At 36.8% G+C, this 20,396-nt stretch overlaps 1 protein-coding gene across 3 annotated transcripts in view; it reads left to right on the top strand.

Moving 5' to 3' along the window:
* Positions 1 to 20,396, top strand: part of SMOC2 (SPARC related modular calcium binding 2) — a 182,079-nt gene that overhangs the window by 104,383 nt on the left and 57,300 nt on the right. For all 3 annotated transcript variants that reach the window (XM_060753764.2, XM_060753763.2, XM_060753762.2), the window contains exon 7: positions 780 to 854. In XM_060753764.2, coding sequence (XP_060609747.2) covers positions 780 to 854 — 75 coding nt within the window. The remainder of the gene's footprint in view (positions 1 to 779; positions 855 to 20,396) is intronic.

The following is a 20,396-nucleotide window of genomic DNA, read 5'->3' as shown; positions in this document are numbered from 1 at the left end:
GCTGTAAACCGCTCCAAGCCAAATTGGGAGTAGCGGTATACAAGTCAAATAAATAAATAAATAAAATATCTCAATTTCATACAAAGTTGGAATGCAAATCTTACAGGAACTAGTTAGCTTGAAACCTAAGAAGGCAGATATACAGTGATAAACTATCAGGCTTCCCTGATGTTGTTGTCATAACATAATGAATACAAAGTTTTGTCTTTATGTAAGGCTGCAACCCTAAGTGTTTGCTAATGAGATCTGTGGGCCACACTGGGATGTATCCCCTGGAAAAAATATATGGGATTATGCTTTAGTAGACTGTAGCACCTGGTAATTTTCTTAGTGTCTTGTCAAACATTGTCATTATTATTCCAGTTGTAACAGCTTGGGGCCTGGTGATGTAGTCAGGTTTAACTGGTGAGCTCTGATTCACTGTTTGGAAACCACCAATACTCCTGAAATCCACAAGACTCTGCTGGTGCAATCTAAGCCAATGAACTAAATGATTCAACAAGAGATTTTACAGAATTATTTACACTATGTAATCAATGCAGTCCTGAAATGTGTGCCAGGAAATTTGGGTCTGGATTGCAAAATCTGCCTTTAGTGTGATATTAAAGGTGGACAAGGCTTCTCTTTGTTACATGTGATGTGTCAGATCTTAAATATTCTTATCCTTCCTTTAAACTTTCTCCGCTGTAAGTCATCAATTTTGCCATTTTTACTATAAAATAAAAGTGGTCTATTACATTTTCCAGTGGAATGATCTGTATTTTTTCTTAATTTTCTAGATATAGCTTCTCGTTACCCTACATTATGGACTGAGCAAGTAAAGAGCAGGCAGAATAAGACCAATAAAAATTCTGGTAAGATTTATTGTAATAACCATTACTTCCAAGCATTCAGTAAAGTTAAAATAGAAGTAAAGTAAAAGGCAATTTTATTTTAAAATATATGTATAACCTATCCCTTATGCTCCTATAATGCCAAACTAAAAACTGAAACTCTTTTACAACTTAACATGGCAGCTCTTTTCTCTGTGCCTTCCCCATCACCATAAGGTGTAAAGTAATTGCACGACATAGCATAAAGCAGAGAATGTTTGTCTTACAAGGTGTACGTCTAAGTACTTCTCTTTTCCATATTTTCTCAAACTTTTCTTTGTGGCATGTTTATCTCAAGCATTTCATAATGATGGAAAAAAGAGAGAGAAGGAAAAGCCCACTTACTTCTCTTTCTCTGCCTACTTTGTCATTGTTTCTACCACAATTGTTTTCCAGGTAAGTGGGAGGAAGAATTATGTTTTGGGTGTGGGAGCTGATGTGGAGAAATTTGGGGAATGTATTGGCGGGAAAGGTAGTAATTCAACTCAGTGTTGAATGCTACTTTAAGGAGAATTTGTTTGAGCCGAGCTTTTAAGAGCCCCTGTAGCAAATGTTTCAGGGAGGTCAATTCTGAGGATGTTTCCATTGCCTCTAATACTCCCAGTCTGCCCTTTTCTTGCAGGAAGGAGGGAGGGAGTTGTTTCTATTGGAATCTTCTAGGGGTGGCAATTCACCTTTTAAATAAGTTGCAGGAGCCCTAGCATTGTTTAAGAAATATCTATATCCGAAAATCAAAAGTGGTCCTAAAATGGAGTTTTTAGAAGACCATGTGGTCTCAGGAAGGCCACAAAAAAGAAGGAAAAATTGCCCTTCAACTGCCAAATTATCCATCTTTTTGTTATATTTGAAAATGGCAATGAGAGATTTTTCACTTGCATCTCTTAGATTAGGCAGCCACTTAAGGGATCAAAAACTATACCATTGAGTGAAAGCTGATGGCTAAAGACCTTTATTCATCTGCTAGTGAGGCCTCTGCAACAAAATCACAACCAATACCATGTAGGTTATTATTTTTTTTAAAAAAGAAAGCCAAGATTTCAGTGACCACATTAGGTGCTTTTAACCAACTGACAACTTCAGTCTTTCACATCTCCCCCTCCCTTCACTGCCTACAGCATTGCTTCATATCTGCTGCTAATAATGATATGGTACTTTTTTTTTCTTTTGGCCTTTGCTTTATAGGTTCCTTGACTTTTTTATTTTCATTATTAGCCAACTGGTCTGGGCTGTAAAAATAAAAAACACATATATGGAAGAAGTGACATAAATGTAAATGTAATAAAACATCTGTTGTGTCATAACTCTGTGTATTCTCCGTCTTTCTAAACATACTCTGAAAGAGAGTCCAAAAGAGTATTTTAACACCAACTAATTGATATATCAGAAATTTAGTTTGTTATTTCTCTTTTTGATATGAAAGAGAACACAACATTCTTGGGAGAGTAATAAAACAAACCAAAACGACGCCTAGAAATACTTCACATTAAGTGATATTTATTTCATCTTTATTACACTGGAGACCGGTTAGAGCCAAAGCAAAGGAGTTATTGTGCTTGGAACTAGCTTTAGCTATTCAAAACTTTCACATCTAAAAATACGAGAGACCACAATGAAAACAGAATAACAACCAGTTCATCTACTCTGGTGTTATACTTTATGGGCCATAAAATCAACACTACTGGCTCATTTCTATAAAAAGAGTTCTAAGATTTGATGGGATGTCCCAGTGCCTATCTGAGACAGAATTGATTTGTCCCACTGTTTTGCTGACATAACCATTGTATTGGAGCTTTTCCAGTGAAAAGGTTAAGTTACTGAGTAGTTGGGAAGGCTGAGACATGGTCAGGGAAATGTAGGGGAAACTCAGAATGGTGGCAAAAGAAGGGAATGATCTCCAGGTAGTTCGGGAATGATGTATTAATTCCAGTAGGTTTTGACAAAGAAATCTTTCAAGTATACTATGAATACCTGTTTGAAACATAGCTTATAGGAAACAGTGTTGTTGTTTTTTTTTTGTGGACCCAGTAGTGAATGTGGGACTTTGCATTTAGTAAGAACGAATACAGACCCGCATCTTGTTGGAATGGGAAAGGGCACAATTTAATTTGCGGCAGCTAAATAGGCTTAGCCCATGTGTCCAGACCCACACATTGATTGATTTGACTGTTGGCAAAAGGGGCAAGAAGCTTATATGAGTCAAGAATGAGCTTCACTTGCTTCCAGTTAACCAAGTTGCCACTTTGAGTGCTCTTTAGGGAGATAAAGTGGGATATTATTATTATTGGAAGGCAAAAGTGGGATATTATTATTATAAAGTGGGATATTATTATTAGTGGAAGGCAAAAGGAAGAGGGGCCAACCAAGGGCAAGATGGATGGATGGCATCCTTGAAGTGACTGGACTGACCTTGAGGGAGCTGGAGGTGGTAACGGCCGACAGGGAGCTCTGGCGTAGGCTGGTCCATGAGGTCACGAAGAGTCGGAGACGACTGAACGAATGAACAACAACAATTATTATTATTATTATTATTATTATTATTATTATTATTAATCTAATAGTTTGGCCTTCCTGTGTTGTAGAAAAGCATGGTTTCTGGAAAAACATGAATTCTGAAAAACAGAAACAGTCCTCACGATCTTCAGGTAGAATCAGTAGATTGTTGCTCCCAGTGAGTTGGAAAGGCACTTATTTCTGTGGCTTTGTCTTCTGTAGCTCTTGCATATCTTTGTAAAATTGAATTGGACCTAATAAATCAAATCCTCATTTCTTTGACAACTCACCTCCTTCTCTTACCCACAGCAATGACACCATAATTTGTCAATTCTGAAGGCTGGTCACCCAGACCAAGAACTATTATTTTAGCTGTTTTCTCCCAAGTTGGCCCCTTCCAACCTCTAATGCAGGTGTTGTCAACTTTCTGGGGTTCCCAAAAAATGCAATGAAAAACCCTAAAGTAAATCCTAAACGAGAAGCAGCCAAAAGTTCATTTCTGACTTTGATAGAAATGGTATAGTTTTTTGCTGAACTGTTGGTAGTTGGAAGCAGCAATATTTTGAATAGGTTAATTACTATCCTAGAAGCCCCCAAAATACACCCATTTGGGAGGCAGAAAAGGAAAATCTTGGGGTTCTGGAAAGTTTGACAGCTGTAAAAGGCTGAGGGCCATATGTTATCTGGGACCACAATTTGCTCTAATGCTTTGTCTTATTGCCATCTCTTCTCTTGTCTCATATAAGTTAAAGAAAAAATGTGCCCCATGTAAAATATATACCATGTAAAAATATTTGGGGGACGTTCAGGGTAACAACAGAATCTGCAACTTTTTTTTCCAGTTACAACCCTTCCTCTTAGCCATCATGGAACCAACAAATTTATTTGAATTGCAAAGAACATGCAGAAAGTTCAATTGTCACATCAAACTTTAATACATCCCCATTTTTTAATGATAAACAGTATGTTACCCTGTAATCCTATAGGGTTTGAGATGTATGTCCCACTGAGCTCAAGAAGGGTTACTCCTGGTTAAGTAATGAAAAGAATGCATCTGAAGTATGTAATTTTATACATAATTATCATTGAACCTGGTGAGATTTACACACACATATAGGCTGCACTGTAAGTCTCTTACTTGGCTTATTGAGTGAATAAAAGATAATAACCCTCACCATCTTGGCTAGGTAGGCAACTGTTTCTGAATGCTCTCATTTGTTTCTTTATTCTAAACCTTACATTGGTAAAATAAATTATGTGTGCTTTGTGTCTCTTCTGTGTGCCTTTTCTAAGCAGACAGATAAGCCTTTCCAGACCTCCCCAGAACTCTTATATATTAAGTTGCTTCCTACACGGCAGTCTGCTAGAATATATTTCTTGTGATATTTGCTGTATTTAAAAAATACCGTTTTACAAGCATTGTCGTTTATCTTTTAACTTTACACATTAGGCCAAAATACTTACAATCCCTGGTTTCTGGCATCTCCTACTTCTGCCTCCCTACTAGAACGAAGACCCTCCCACTTTAAAACCTATTTAAAAGAGTTCTGTTTAACATCTAAGAGATGTCCTTTGTACTCAGCATGTTCCACTATTTTATGGAATCCCTCACAGTGGAGACATTTTCCTGCTTTTTAGCAAGGCTATTCATTTTCTTTTTCTTTTTTAGTATGTATTAATTTAAAGTCAAAAGATAGTATCTTCATAGAACTATTTTTTTTAATTTCATTTATACGACCTCTTTGCAAATTCAAAATGAAACCACAGTAATTTCTTATTTTTATTAACTCATCTGGTTCTCCATAATTCATTAAATCAGTAGGCTAAACATCTTGGAGAGAATCATATATCGGATGTACATCAGAGAAAAAATGTGCATTTCATAATAAATGTTCATGATGGCACCCACCTGTGCCTGTGTTCTGAAGTGGTTTGACCATTGGACTAGGATTCTGAGACTTCAGGGTTCGAATTCCTACTCTGCCACGGATAACATCTGGTAACCTTGGGAAAGTACCATTCACTAGAGAAAGGCAACAGTAAATTCTCTTTAGAAATCCTGCCAATAAAATGTATTGACGGCTTAAGCTTAAGCCAACTGTGAATCGGTAAAAATAGCATTCACTAGCCCAAAGCAACAAAACTATCCTTCTAGGTGTAATACCTTCCCCATAATTCCTGTGTTTAGCACGTTTTCCTATTCTAAAAGGCAGAAATACCTTTCCTATGGCTTGTTTACTGAGAATAAAAGCTTTAGGTACAGCATGCTGTTCTATGGGGTTTTATGCTATTTCCCTGTCTTTGACCCCTGATGTTTTTCTGAAGTCCCATCTAAACTTGTGCTAAAAGAGGCTTTTCAGCCTTATTCTAGCCAAATAGATTCATCATACAGCACAGAGAGCTTGACCAAAATCCACTCTGGATTTTGGAACACCACCTGACAAAGAGAGCTTGAAGGGGCCAGGAAGAGAAATGAAAATATCTTGCTGTATGAGAAGTTTATTCAGAAAGGGTTGTTAGTTGCTTTATGAGAGATGTCATTATCTGCATGCAAACAACTTAATTATCTTAATGAAAAATAGTGTAATCTTTCATTTAGAAGAAAATCCTACCTGTGTTTTTCTTCAGTGAAGCTCCCTTAATTTATAGCATGCAATCACTTTGGGATGATATTTTGTGACTTCATCCTATGTAGTCTTCTCTCTGTCTTCTTTTTGTTTTAACGTGCTAGCAAAACGGAGTTCCATAGAGGCCATCCCATGATGCAAGGCCACTTGCAATGGCTGCCCATTGGAATCTTTGTTGCTAACATCTTAAAATGGAGAGAAGACTCAATTTTTGGGAGTTAGTGTTAGCCAGCTCCTGACTGAATAAAATGAGGAGGAAGTGGAGGAAGCAGGGGGAAAGGGCAGAAAAGGACATGGAATGGCTGGTCATCCCAGAAGATGGGGAAAGACAGTAGGGAATAAATTAAGAAAGTTCCCTCTGCTTTCCACTACTTTCCAATGGTCAATGTGATGAGGTTCTAAAATGGATTATGTAATTCCATTTGAATGCAAGGATATATTTACATTTACTGGAAAGAAAGTCACATTGAAATAGCTAAGACTCCCTTTTGATTAGACATGCATATAATGTATATAATTAGACTGTGACTAGACTGGTAATGTGAACAAATGTAAATTGCAAAAGCATTCTTACAGAGCTTGAAATTATATTTTATGGGGTACTTAGAATGATCAGGGCTACAAGTCCTTTTGGGCATTCTAAGTAAAGCATGTTAGAAATGTAGCCCGAGAAAGGAATTTTTCCAAGTTCCAGCCAAACTACAACAAAGCAGTGAAGTAGAAAAGAACATGTCTAATATTAATTCAGTCTTGTTTGTTTGAAAGTTCACAGGGATGGATGATGCTCATTCAAGTAATCACACATCACTTTGTTTATGACTTTAAAATAAATAGTGCAATAAAGCAGCCACCATGAAGTCTTAAAGAGGCACACAATTCATGAAGCTGTGTTTTTGTTTTGTTTTTTTGTTTTAGGTTGGTAGTAGCGTTCTACTGAGATGTATTTCCTTGAATATCTAAGTTGTCACTACTGGGTGAGAATATGGGAAGGAACTCATGCTATGATTTAGGTCTGTGTCCCCAAAATTGTCCATCAATAGTAATAGAGTAGCTAATAGTAGTCTTTTTTTTTTCATTTTTAACATCATCATAGTACAATGCACTATTCTGGAAGAAGCACCTACTCCTTCTGATTGTATTACTTTTAAATGGCATTTTTAAACAGGGCATGCCTTACTCTACTGTTGTGATTTCAACCTGTCTTCTGTTAAACTAGACACTTTCTTGGAAGTTTATCAAGATTTTTTCCATGAAAATATTAATAATAGTTTGAGAGACAAAGGCCCCATATACACTGTCATATACTGCAGTTTCACAATGCAGTTTAACTGCATTATATGGCAGTGTAGATTTATACAATGCAGTTCAATGCAGTTCAACGGTATTGTGAAACTGCATTATATGACAAGTGTAGATGGGGCCAAACTATTCACCATTACAAGCTTTACCTTTGCAGTGGCAATGACTGGTTTGTGTGTGTGCATGTGTACACATAGATGCATCCATGTCATTCTTGACAAATTGTTGTGGAAATGATTTTCATAGAGTTAAAAAATGACAATTAAAACCAACTAAATTCTACTATTTAAAAAGCAAATAAAAATCCTAACAAACAGGGACATCCCTGAATTCAAGCTTCCCAGTTAACAATTATAGCTTTTCTAGTATTTCTACCTCCTTTGGTGGAGGAGGCTACTTCTATGAAGGCTTTTAAGCAGAGGCTGGATGACCATCAGGGTGCTTTGAATGCGATTTTCCTGCTTCTTGGCAGGGGGTTGGACTGGATGACCCATGAGGTCTCTTCCAAGTCTATAATTCTATGATTCTGTTTTATTTAAAAAACAAAACAATGAAGAAGAAAAAAGATATGGTAGCCCACTTTTACATATTCTACTTGTTTGTTCTGTCATTTAAAACCTAGCGTTGCTTTTACCTTGATCCATTCTCCTTTAAATATAGCAACATTTTTTGAGTAAAGTTATCAATGTGTCAATTTCATCAACATCCTGTAATTTCATTAACCAGTCAGTTCATGTAGTTCTTTGTCTTTTCATCTTTGTTCAAAGACCATTCTGGCTGCAATTATCTTATATTTCATGCTTCTTCTAATTTCAAAAGTCCAAGAAGAAAGCTTTCATGTTTCATTTGAAATGTAATTTTCAAAATCTTCTCTATCCATTTATGGATCTGGATCCAATACTTCTTTGCTTTTTCATAGGTCCATCACATGTGTTAAAAGATCCTTCTTTAGGTTTACTTTTCCAGCATAAGTTTTAATAACTTTTGTATATTTTGGGAAAAAATCTGAAGTGCTACTTATACATCATTTATTTTTTAAGAATCCTTAACATTTGCATGTTATGACTTACATTTTTGTGCCTATTTAACCAAACATTTATTTTCTGCTTTCTTTCATTTTTATTTTAACAATACGACATATTTTTTCTGGTTAAATGTTCCTCAGTAGTGCACAGTAACACTTAAATCTTTCCATTGATTGTCTGTTGTTGTTCATTCGTTCAGTCGTCTCCGACTCTTCGTGACCTCATGGACCAGCCCACGCCAGAGCTCCCTGTCGGCCGTTACCACCCCCAGCTCTCTCAAGGTCAGTCCAGTCACTTCAAGGATGCCATCCATCCATCTTGCCCTTGGTCGGCCCCTCTTCCTTTTGCCTTCCACTTTCCCCAGCATAATTGTCTTCTCTAGGCTTTCCTGTCTCCTCATGATGTGGCCAAAGTACTTCAACTTTGTCTCTAGTATCTTTCCCTCCAGTGAGCAGTCGGGCTTTATTTCCTGGAGGATGGACTGGTTGGATCTTCTCGCAGTCCAAGGCACTCTCAGAACTTTCCTCCAGCACCACAGTTCAAAAGCATCGATCTTCCTTCGCTCAGCCTTCCCTAAGGTCCAGCTCTCACATCCGTAGGTGACTACAGGGAATACCATGGCTTTGACTAGGCGGATCTTTGTTGCCAGTCTGATGTCTCTACTCTTCACTATTTTATCGAGACTGGACATTGCTCTCCTCCCAAGAAGTAAGCGTCTTCTGATTTCCTGGCTACAGTCTGCATCAGTCTGCATTGATTGTCTATAAAAGTAATATTATAATTTCATGCCTTATGACTCCAACTCCTCCACCATTTCATCCTAAACTGACCTCTTTCTAAAACCAGGACGTCTTTGTATATAAACATTTTGTACTTATATATTTGTTGTCTCGGGTATAATGTCTCATGTGGTGAAATCCAAAGAAGCAGTCTCAGATACAGTCTTAATCTAGATCTACATTACCCTATAACCCGTTTCAGAACACACTTAATATGATTTTCTAATGGAACTCTCTTCCCCAGAGTGTGGTGGAGGCTCTTTCTTTGGTGGCTTTTAAACAGAGGCTGGATAGCCATCTGCCAGGACTGCTTTTAATGCTATTTTCCTGCTTCTTGGCAGGGGGTTGGACTGGATGGCCCACAAGTTATCTTCCAACTCAATGATTCTATGATTCTAAAGTCAGCATTTACCTTGAACTTGTCATACCACAAGATCAATGCCAACTATATCTGAGAAGTGAACACTATATTTTAAGATTTTTATTTTATTTTAAAAATAATGTTACATGTGAATGTACCAACCTCATGTTTGCAATTTTGTGCCCACATAAGTCAGTCCCTTATGTCTGACTGCCCTGTTTGCCTCCATTGTTACAAACTAATAATTTCCACAGTTTCTTATATAAAAATACATATCTCATTATCTCTAAAGGATTTTAAGCACTATGTGTTTTTCTTCTGTTCCAAATACTAACACAACCCTTAAATCAAAACTCCAAAAAAAAAAAAAAAGGAAAAAGAAGCTTAAGCAGAACATCCGCCTTTGAATTCATGTAAACTGTAATAAAAATATTGCCTTATTAGGTGACTGGATGCCTGCATGACACTTCCCTGCAAAACTGCTTGTATGAAAAAGTTAAACAGTCAGAATGTCTTTTATTTGAACTATGCTGCCAAAAGAGAAGGTCTTTGGGTTTTCCACCCCAGTCACAAAGAATTTTCAGCTAAACACCTGAGCTCAAAGACAAAGCAAGGTGCTCACCAGAATAGACAAATGGCTAAAGCAAATATACTAAGCTTATACATGCTAGTGTGTATTACAAGAAAACACCTAGGAAAACACTACTACATTTATAATAGATGCTGTAGCTTCTGCACATGACAGAGCACTACATGTTTATTTATGCACAGTATTTCCCATTGGTATAAGTTATTTTTTGTTGCCAGAAGATCATGGAAAAGTATCTCTGTTCCTTCCAAGTCAGATAATAGAATCATGTCAAGACATCTGAGTCTGCAGAACATAAATGGAAACCATTATAATTTATGTAATACAATTTACCTTCTTTATATAGCTGAGTGCATTTGGAGAAAAATTAGTGAGCAGATGAATATCATGCAATTCAAATGAAGCCAAGATTTTGATGTTTCAACTCTAAATAAATGTATGTTAATCCATAATAATGAAGGGCCAAAGCTGGTTCATTGAGGCAGTTAGTGAACAGATATCCCAGCGCTGGACAAAATAAAGCAACCACCCCAGGAGACAGATGCCCCAATAATAAGGTTCTGGTGGAGATAACATGGCGGCATCTGAGACCTATGCTTGCCTACTGCTGTCACTTGTAGTATATACTATAAAGCCCTATATGGCTCAGATCCTGATATGAGCTAACCTGGGTTCTGAGATTCTTAAGAAAGGCTCTTCTTTCAGTCTCTCTGTTGTCATAAGTACAATTGGTGGATGCCATTTTTGTCAAGTTTTGGTTAAACAAACAACATAAAATTCAAACAAAGTTGCAATTATAACACATAGCACAAAGCTGTTTGTTACTGCAGACTCCAAGGTCCAAGTCGGAATCCATATCACAGCAATCCAAGATACAATCTAAACTCTACAAGGAGTGATATTCCAAAGGGTCCACATTCACACTACATAGCAAAACATTGCCATCTTCAACATTAATGATACTTTGAGAACCTTTTATCCTATGTTCTCAGGTGTTGCCTGTGTACAATCCATTTCTCTGCTAATCAGGCAGATCTGCAGAATGCAACACACTCTTGTTTGTATTCTAAAAGAGACAGTACATTCAACTTTACATCAGCCTACCCTGATGTACTGGCTTCTACTTACGCCTGCTGCTGGGAAGTAGAAGCTAGCTACTGCTAAGCTAGGTTGGAAGGGCTGCTGGGAGTAATTGATCTCCAACTCCAGTAGTGGTCCTTCCAAAAACCCCTTGCTCTTACTGTCAGAGCTGACCAGGACAGTGGAGAGCTGAAGAGAGGACCTTCTCAGTGGCTGCCCTTGGACTCAGGAACTCCTTTTTTACAAGAAGCCAGAATGCATACCTCTGTTTGCATACCTCCTTTGTTGCCCTTCTGGTGGCAGGCTAAAATAATTTTATCCAGGCAGTTTTTTAAACCAGAAATAGTCTGAGGGTGCCTTCATTTAGCCGACTTGTGTTTTTAACAGCTTAAAAACACAATAAGGCTCAACTGCCTATCTGCTTAACTTCAGAATACAATGTAGAGATTGATGCCATATTATCATTTGCTGAAACAGCAATCTCACTGGCACCCAGACAATTCATGCCACTAAAAACATGCTGGAAAACTAATGAATGCTCCTATCCTTTGCCACTCTCAAGATTTGCAGAGAACTCTGGGAAAGTACATTCAGCCACATATGTTTACAGAAATCTTTGCAGATCTCAATACTGAATGACTGATGTTCTAAATGACATTCAAGCATAATGCTTGAAATTATTTGTTTAATTACTTGATTTAGCATCCTGCCTTTTCCCAAGTAGTGAGCTTCAAGGCTTAAATTGTTAAAGTTGAAATGTTTTTATGCACACAAAAACATATACCAAAGATTATCATTCTTAAAACAAAATTTTATGTGATTAAACAAAAACAATTCAAAGCATACCAAACATTTTCTGAATATTAAGTCACATTCTGTGTGAAAATATAGTATTCCATGCAGAAAATACTTTGTTCTCTGTCCAGAAAATCCTGTTTTCTGTGCAAAACATGTAATATTAATTTTGCATAGAGTTGACCCTGAACTATTCCTTCCAGGATTCCTTCAATCAGGGTTTTTTGATGCCTGCAAAAACATTTTCCAAACATTTTAAATATGATTTCCGCCCCTTCTCCTTCATTAAAAGTTGGATGATGTATTTTGAGGGGTGCTTGAGCTACAGGTTTCTTGCATTAGAATGGGTTCGAACTAGATTACCTTTGATATCTATTCCAACTTCACAATCCTATGTACCTCAGAAGATGGATTGTCATATTTCTTAGAGGTACATCATGTATGATATAAATGCCTTCTGGTCCAGTAAATATCGCCACACACATGGATATGGTCTCCCAAAGTCATAACATATTTTCTAGTCATGTGGAAACTTTCATTTTAGAGTAGGTGTATCAGTATATTTCTGCAGGGAATTTTGGGCAAAGTCACCATTAGTATCAATAGCCCAAATGTTTGCTTTCTTCCAACAGTATGCGGAAGGTTTTTACTTATAAGTGTTACCCAATATGTAGAAAAATGATTTTTTTTCTTTCCCTCATGATTGAAAGAGAAGAAGGTGGAATAACTGTGTTTTTAATCCTCTTTGCCTTTGATTTGCTCACAAGCTGACATCAGAGCCAAACCATAGACTTGTCTTTTCTACGAAAGCCAAAATAAAAACTCAGCTAGCAAAGATGACTATAAACACATGAAAAGTAAACCTTCATAGAAGTATATTAAAATATTGCTGGAGCAGCAAGGAAATAATCCTATGGTATTCTTGTTGGCTCTCTTCCTTTCCTGGCTCATCCTTTCTAGGCTCGAGATGATGCCAGATCCAGCCACCCATTTCAGTTAACGTTTCAGTTTTGAAAAATTAATATTCCATCTTCTTCAGGAAAGACAATTCTGTATGTTCCTGATAAATTAATCCGGGTGCAGAGAAGGCTAAGGACAGTGCACATTTATTCCCTCAGTGTAATACAGTTTGAAAAGGCCTGAATAAAAAGCTGAAAAACATTCCTGGATCTAGGTGTCTCTACTTATCAGTAGCCACTAGCCACTATGATAGCACAACCTTGTTTTAATAACAGAGACCACCTTAGACTTTTAGTGTTGCAATGGCAAGTCAGAAAAAAACTTAACTTTTTCCATGGGTTTCTTCCATAGCAGGTAGGCAATGCTTCAGAAGAAAAGCTTGGGGAAAAAATATAACCCTATAGCTTTTGCAATCCCAATGAACATGTGATTGACTATGCTGTCTGGAGGATCCTGGGATATGCAATCAAAGTAACTTTTCCAGGCTCTGCTCTAACATTAGTATTTGCAGTCCTTTTTACTTTAATTTTTTTCCTGTTATGTTTTGAGAGGAAAATCCCCTTACAATTAAGGTAGCGATATATTTCTGTCAAAATGTTTAGAAAGATTCTCTCTAAAAGTAACACTTAAAAGCATGAATGGAAAGAATATTTGAAAATATTTGCAAAATAATAGAAAAGACTTATTTTTGTAAGAAACCCTGACAAGAAGAGTCCTTCACAGTTTAGAACTTATTCTGCACAAAATTTGCAGGTGGTTATTTTGTGAAGAAAACAATTATTTATTTGCAGAAAATAATATTTCTGTGTACAAATTTTATTTTCTGCATATAAAATGCTATGATTTGGAAATAATTCTGCCCAACATTCAGGTTGAATCAACAGAAAACATTTTCTAGACAAATAACAGAATTTCTACGCTGTTATTTTACAAGTTTTTTAGCCTTGTGTAAATACATAGCATTGAGATACAGACATTTTTCAGAAATGTGGAATAGGTCACAATAATTTCAGAATTAGCATATACAGGCAATCCCCAGGTTACAAACAAAATAGGCATTGTAGGTTTGTTCTTAGGGTAAATTTGTTTGTAAGTCAATCTAGAGGTATTCCCTCTAGATCGATGCTTTTTAAACCTTCCCTTGGTTCTACTTAGGAATTTATTGCACTTACTTGAGCCCAGACCAAGCTCTGACTCTGTTTACAGCCATGTGATTGTTTTTATGATGTTGTTGTTGTGTTTGTGTTAAGTTTTATTGACTGATTTTAATGCTGTTGATTTTACTGTGATTTGGGCTTGTCCCCATGTAAGCCATCCTGAGTCCCCTTGGGGAGATGGTGGCAGGGTAAAAAAATAAAGTTACTACTACTACTACTACTACTGCTACTACTATTATTAAGTTGGAACAGATACATTTTTAAGTGTAACTCCAGCCAAGTGTGTGTGTGTGTGTGTGTGTGTGTGAAAAACACACACACACACACACACACACACACACACACATATATATATATATATATATATATATATATATATATATATATATAAGCTTTGGGTAGAATAGGGAAGGATTAACACCCCTGTGGTGTTTGTTTTCCTAACTGTGCTCCTCTTCAGAAGAGTTTATTTTGCTTTCTGTCCCTGTGATAATTGGATTTTGAAATATTTTGCTCCTTGTGGAAAGAAGGATTGGTGATAAAGCTTCAGTGGAGATCCCTTTCCCCCATGATAAGTCTTTCAGGAGTGGATTTCCCTTCAGAGGGGTAGATTTCTCCCACTTCTTGTTGTCTCACCCTCTTTTGTAACTATGAGTTGTTTATAAGTCTGATATGTGTTACTCAGGGAATGCCTGTTTTGTTCATATGAGGCCTTGGTTCAAGAAAAGCTATCTTTGAATTAGTTTTCTCTTTTTTAGGAGTGGCTTAACTGAAAGGGATGGAAATGCGCTACAGTGGAGTAATGAAACTGTGAAGTTTTTTATATTCCTAGAGGACTGCATATAAGTTATGTGGTTCTGGTCAAAATGAATTTACTTTCCATGACTATAACTTAAATTTCAAATTCTGATGACATGCAATGGAAGAATTTTATACATGGAAACATTTTTTATTTAGCCTGATTCAAAACTGTGCTAAAGATAGAAACAGAGAGACCTTGTAAAAGATATGACAACATTTTGATTCCATTCCTGATCAGCCAGAAGTAAACATGAGGTCTGGAGCATTTTGTTGCCGGTATGTTTTTGTTCACAATGTATTTCCAAAAAGTCAGCCCTTATAAACAGTGTTACAGTTCCAGAAGAAACCACTGAGCTAAATGATTACATCTGCAAAATAATCAGCTTCTTTTATTCAACTGGAGAGAAAAGCATAAGGCAATCAATGTATGTTAGAGTTATCAGCATTCCTTTAGGCCACAAGAATGCATCCAGAGTCCCAAAGTGTTAAATTTTGGGTGCCCAGCTATATAATGCAAGAACAACAAGGAGGAGCTTTCCCTTCTTTCTGTAGTTTGAAATACACTAGTAAGCATTTGCATAAGAAAAAAAAGTATTCTGCTTCAGGCTTCAATGGAAGAAATAGTTTTCTCAGCAGGAACAGGTGGCTGCAAGGAAAAGGGAAGGGATAGGATTTGTTTCTGTGATAAACTGATGTAAATTGTCTTACTTTAGGATATATGCCATACTCTTTTAGGGTAATAGTGGGAGGCCTTAAATATTTATTCTGAGAGTAAAGTCAGAGTATGCATAATGGGAGTTGTAGTTTTACAAGGTCATTAACCTTCTCTGCCAATGAGTACTGGTGCTTCAACTACATTGAGCCATGGCAGTTGAAGTGGAGACCACAGGTTTTTAAAAGCTTCTTGATTCTGTTTGCCATCACATAAAAAGTACTGAGTGTATGGATCATTTTATTTTAATTAGCCCCATCTTGTTTCTGACAGGTACACTTAACATCCTGATAGAACAGATAAAGAAACATATTGTACTTAAGACAAGATTGGGAAACCTAAGGCTTCGTTTATGATTATGCCTTAAGTCATCAGGAGATTTATTATTATTATTATTATTATTATTATTATTATTATTATTAGAGTTGTAGTTTTATGAGGGACAATATCGCATTAGTGTTTTAAAGTGAAGTTGTTCGCTTTCCTATCACGTGGCTACCTCCTACAGAATTCTGAGAAATGTATTTTCCCAAAGGGGAGACCTTTGGAATTCTCAACCAGAAAGGTCCTTGACTTTCTGAAACTACATTTCCCAGAATTCTGCAAGAGGCAGCCATATGATAGGAAAGCAAGCAACCCCACTTTAAAACACTAATGTGATATCATCCAATGTCTTTCACCTTCTCTGCCAAAGCATACTGGTGCCTCACCAAACTGCAATGCCCAAGATTGAGCCAAGGCAATTAAAGTGTTGTCAAACTGCATTAATTCTGCATTGTAGATTCACCCTAAGAGAATGACTAACATTCTTTGAAAGAGGAGATCACAAACCAGTTTGTCCATCAGTTTATCATAGAAGCAGTATAGGGTATTTGTGCTTTTATTTAATTTGTAGGCATATTTGAATCACACTGTTTTAAAGCATTCATAATTATTCACTTTCCAGACTTCTGATATCTTGTGGCATTTTTGTGTACCTGTGAGTTATTCATTACATGTCAATGTTTAATTAAGGCTCTTACTCTCAGAGTTGTCTTCAGATAGTATCACAGAGGGATTTCTGGGAGGTGTTTTTTTTTTGGGGGGGGGGGTGAATGCAATATTCAACCCTGCAGAGATACACAACTGAAGCACTCCTGGAAGATGTCCATCTAGCCTTTGCTTCAAGACTTCCAAAGAAGAACTGATGATGACACTCTCTTATGGTTTTCTCAGCATCATTTATTTTTGTTGATGACCCATGGCAGGATTTCAGCCACAGAGCTCTTTTTGAAGCAAAGGCTTCTTGAGGAGCCCCAATAAATATTTATATGTTATATTATGCTATATATAATGTATATATATCAGGCAAGGAAAACCTTTTGACCAACACTGAAATACTTAACAGTATTTCAGTGAAATACCACAGGGGCCATCCAGTCCAACCCTCTTATGTCATGCAAGAAAATTACAATCAAAGCACCCCTGAGTGATGGTAGGGACATAGGACTTTGGAAGCAAGCAAGGTGAGGGAGAAAGGGAGGTGAGGATAAAGGCTTTTGGCTGCAAGGGGGCCAAGACTTTTATCAGCAAAGGGGGCAGGTTGAAAAGGCTTTTGGTGGTGAGGGAGGTAGCAGGAGGGGGAGGAGCTGGAAAGAGGAAGGAAAGCTTGTGGGAAAGGAGGAGAAGGAGGGAACCAAGAAATCCCTCAGTATGCTCCATGGAGCCCCAAGGGTTCCATGTAACACACTTTGAGAACCATTGTTCTACATACATTAAAATGAGACTAACTGGATTTCTTCATTATCTATAACTTAACTATTTGTTTGCATTTAAACCTCTCTTTTCTTTGAAATATTTCAGCCTAGAGAAGTTAGAATTCAAATATATAACTACTCTGGATCAGTATGCAAATTGATCTTGTAGCTCATTTCAGACTGAGAAAAAGAAGTAGTAATGTAAGAATCTGATGAAGTATACTTCAGTCTAAGGGCCCTCCCAGACAGGCCCTATATCCTAGGATCTGATCCCGGGCTTTCTGTTTGTCCCAGATTATCTGGCAGTGCAGACCCATATAATCCAGTTTAAAACAGAAAGCCTAGGATCAGATCCTGGAATATAAAGCCTGCTTGGAAGGGCCCTAAGGAAACTCATGCTATCAATTTATTTCAGTTAGTCTTAAAGAGATGTATTTGGAACCAGCATCTGTTGATGAGAAGGCAACACTGAGGGCTACATATTGTATGTTTTTGTTTAATATAAAAGGGGAAAAAATGAAATAGACTTTTACTTCAGACTTAGTATATGAATGAATTAGAATATTCCAAATTAAGCAATCAATCCTAAATTAAACTTTTATTTTTCCATTTTTAAAAGTTTTTAAAAATTGGTCAAAGTTCATGCAGAAAAATGCCTGTTGGTGATGAAATCCTACCCTTTGATTCTTGGGTCAACAGGGTGCATGCCATGGGGCAGGCCATACTGTCACAAACTATGTTAATGCATGCAGCTTTTCTTTCACTAATACAACTTTAGAGAGCTGCTGGGTAAATCCTACTTCTTGTCAAAACCCTGCTGCTCAAAGCATTCTTGATTTGCACTGAAGAAAAGAAAGAAAGCATGAATGAAAACAGCTGGTGGACAGGAAATTCTCTCTGCTAAGGACTGCTTTGCCCCAATGATTCGTGATGTGGGATAGAGTTCCCTCCGCATACATATGTCACTTTTTTTTTGCGAAAAAAAGCCTTCTTTTCTTTTTTTCCAAATGAAAAAAAAATAATTAAAGGCTTTTGTTGATTTAGACATCTTGATAGAATCTGAATAGACATCACTGAAAGGAATTTGTAATGTTGTTAAAACTCTAGATTGTTTGCTTTTGGGCATCTTGGCTGATCTACCAATTAGTTGATCCATCCATGGGTGATGGATACAGTTCTATTGCTCTTTAGAATAATAGAGTCAGAAGAGATCACATGGACCATCCAGTCCAACCCCTTGCCATGCAGGAAAAGCACTATCAATGTAGCCCCAATGGATGGCCATCCAGCCTCTGTTTAAATGCCTCCAAGGAAGGAGCTTCCACCATACTTTGAGGCAGAGAGTTCCACGGCCAAACATCTCTTTTTTAAAAAATAATTTTTATTGCAGTATATTCATACAAGTATATAAGTAAAAGAAAAAAAGGGGGGGATAAGGGGGGTTGGGTAAAGTCAGGAGTAAAGGTAAGGGAGCAGTTGGAGGAATGGATTGGGTTGGGCAAAGGAGTGAGGATTGGGTTAGGGGAGGAAGATGCGGGGAGAATAAAGGATACCAGGGGAGAGGGAAAGGAGGGCGGGGATATGGGGTGGAAAGTGTAGGGGATCTTTTGACTTCCATAATCTCCTTCTCTTTGGTTCCATCTTTTTATTTTCTTCCTTTTTCTGGAGAATTCATTCTTCCTCCTTTTTTGTGTCTTTCCTTTCTTGATCTTCTATTAGATATTCCTCATATAGCTTCCAATCTGTTCTTCTCACTGGTTTTCCGTATGAATCTTTTAATGCAAACATCAATTTGTCCATATCTTTGATTTCTTTCATCTTGCTTGTCCATTCCTCTTTTGTGGCTACTTCTTTCTGTTTCCATTTTTTTGCCAAAACTATTCTTGCTGCTGTAATACAGTAGTTAAATAAAATGTCCTTATTTTGATCTAGTTCCAATTCCTCATCTGTTATTCCCAGTAAAAAATATTCTGGTTTCATATGTATCTTTATTTTTAAAATCTTTTCGCATTCTTGTTTTATCATTTTCCAATATGTGCTGACCATGGGGCATGTCCACCAAGCGTGGTAGAACGTTCCAATATGTAGTTCACATTTCCAACACTTATTTCTTATGGTATCATACATCAAGCCTAATTTTTGTGGCGTCATATACCACCTGTAGAAAATCTTTAACCAGTTCTCTTGCATATCAGTCGAATAAGTATATCGAATCTTTTTTTTCCAAATTTGTTCCCATTCTTTATATTTGTCTTCCTATATTTTTGGCCCATTTAACCATACATTCTTTTATTATTTCTTTTTCAGTAGCCCACTCTAATAATTTGTTATATATTATTGTTATATTTTTTTCTTTTTCCTTAAGATTTGATCCCATATGTCTTCCTTTATCATAAAGCCTATTTTTCTGTCTAAATTGTAGTATTCTTTGAGTTGTAAGTATTGGAACCAGGATACATTTGTAAATTGGATATTTATCTCCTCTCTCGTCTTGAGTTGTAGTTCGTTATTTTCTTTCTTTAATACATCTTTGTATACTGGCCAATTGGTCCATCCCAACAGTCTTCTTTGTTTCGCTTCTAATGGTGATGCCCATAGTGGTGTTTTTAAATACATTCTTGTTTTGTATTTATTCCAAATTTTTATTAACGCTGACCTAATGAAGTGATTGTTGAAGTTCTTTTCTTTTAGTGTTTGGTTGTACCATAGATACGAGTGCCACCCGAATCTGAGGTCAAAACCTTCAATTGTTAAAATTCTTTCTTTTTTCAATGAGATCCATTCTTTTACCCATGAGAGACCGCTTGCTTCGTAATATAATTTTAGATCAGGTAGACCCATTCCTCCTCTGTTCCTTTGATCTATCATATTTGTGTACTTGATCCTTGGTTTCTTGCCATTCCATATGAATTTCGAAATCTCCTTTTTCCAATTATCAAATAATTTGTTATTTCTAATTATGGGTATATTCTGGAAGAGATACAGCATTTTTGGAAGGACATTCATTTTTATTGTTGCAATTTTCCCCAAAATTGATAAATTTAAGTGTTTCCAATTATTCAAATCTTTCTTTATTTCAGACCATTTAGCTTCATAATTATTCTTTAGTAATT

Source organism: Anolis sagrei, chromosome 1, assembly GCF_037176765.1.
Source record: "Anolis sagrei isolate rAnoSag1 chromosome 1, rAnoSag1.mat, whole genome shotgun sequence".
Classification (NCBI taxonomy): Eukaryota; Metazoa; Chordata; class Lepidosauria; order Squamata; family Dactyloidae; genus Anolis; species Anolis sagrei.
The sequence above is the reverse complement of the archived record's forward strand: the minus strand, read 5'-3'. Positions and strand labels throughout refer to the sequence as shown.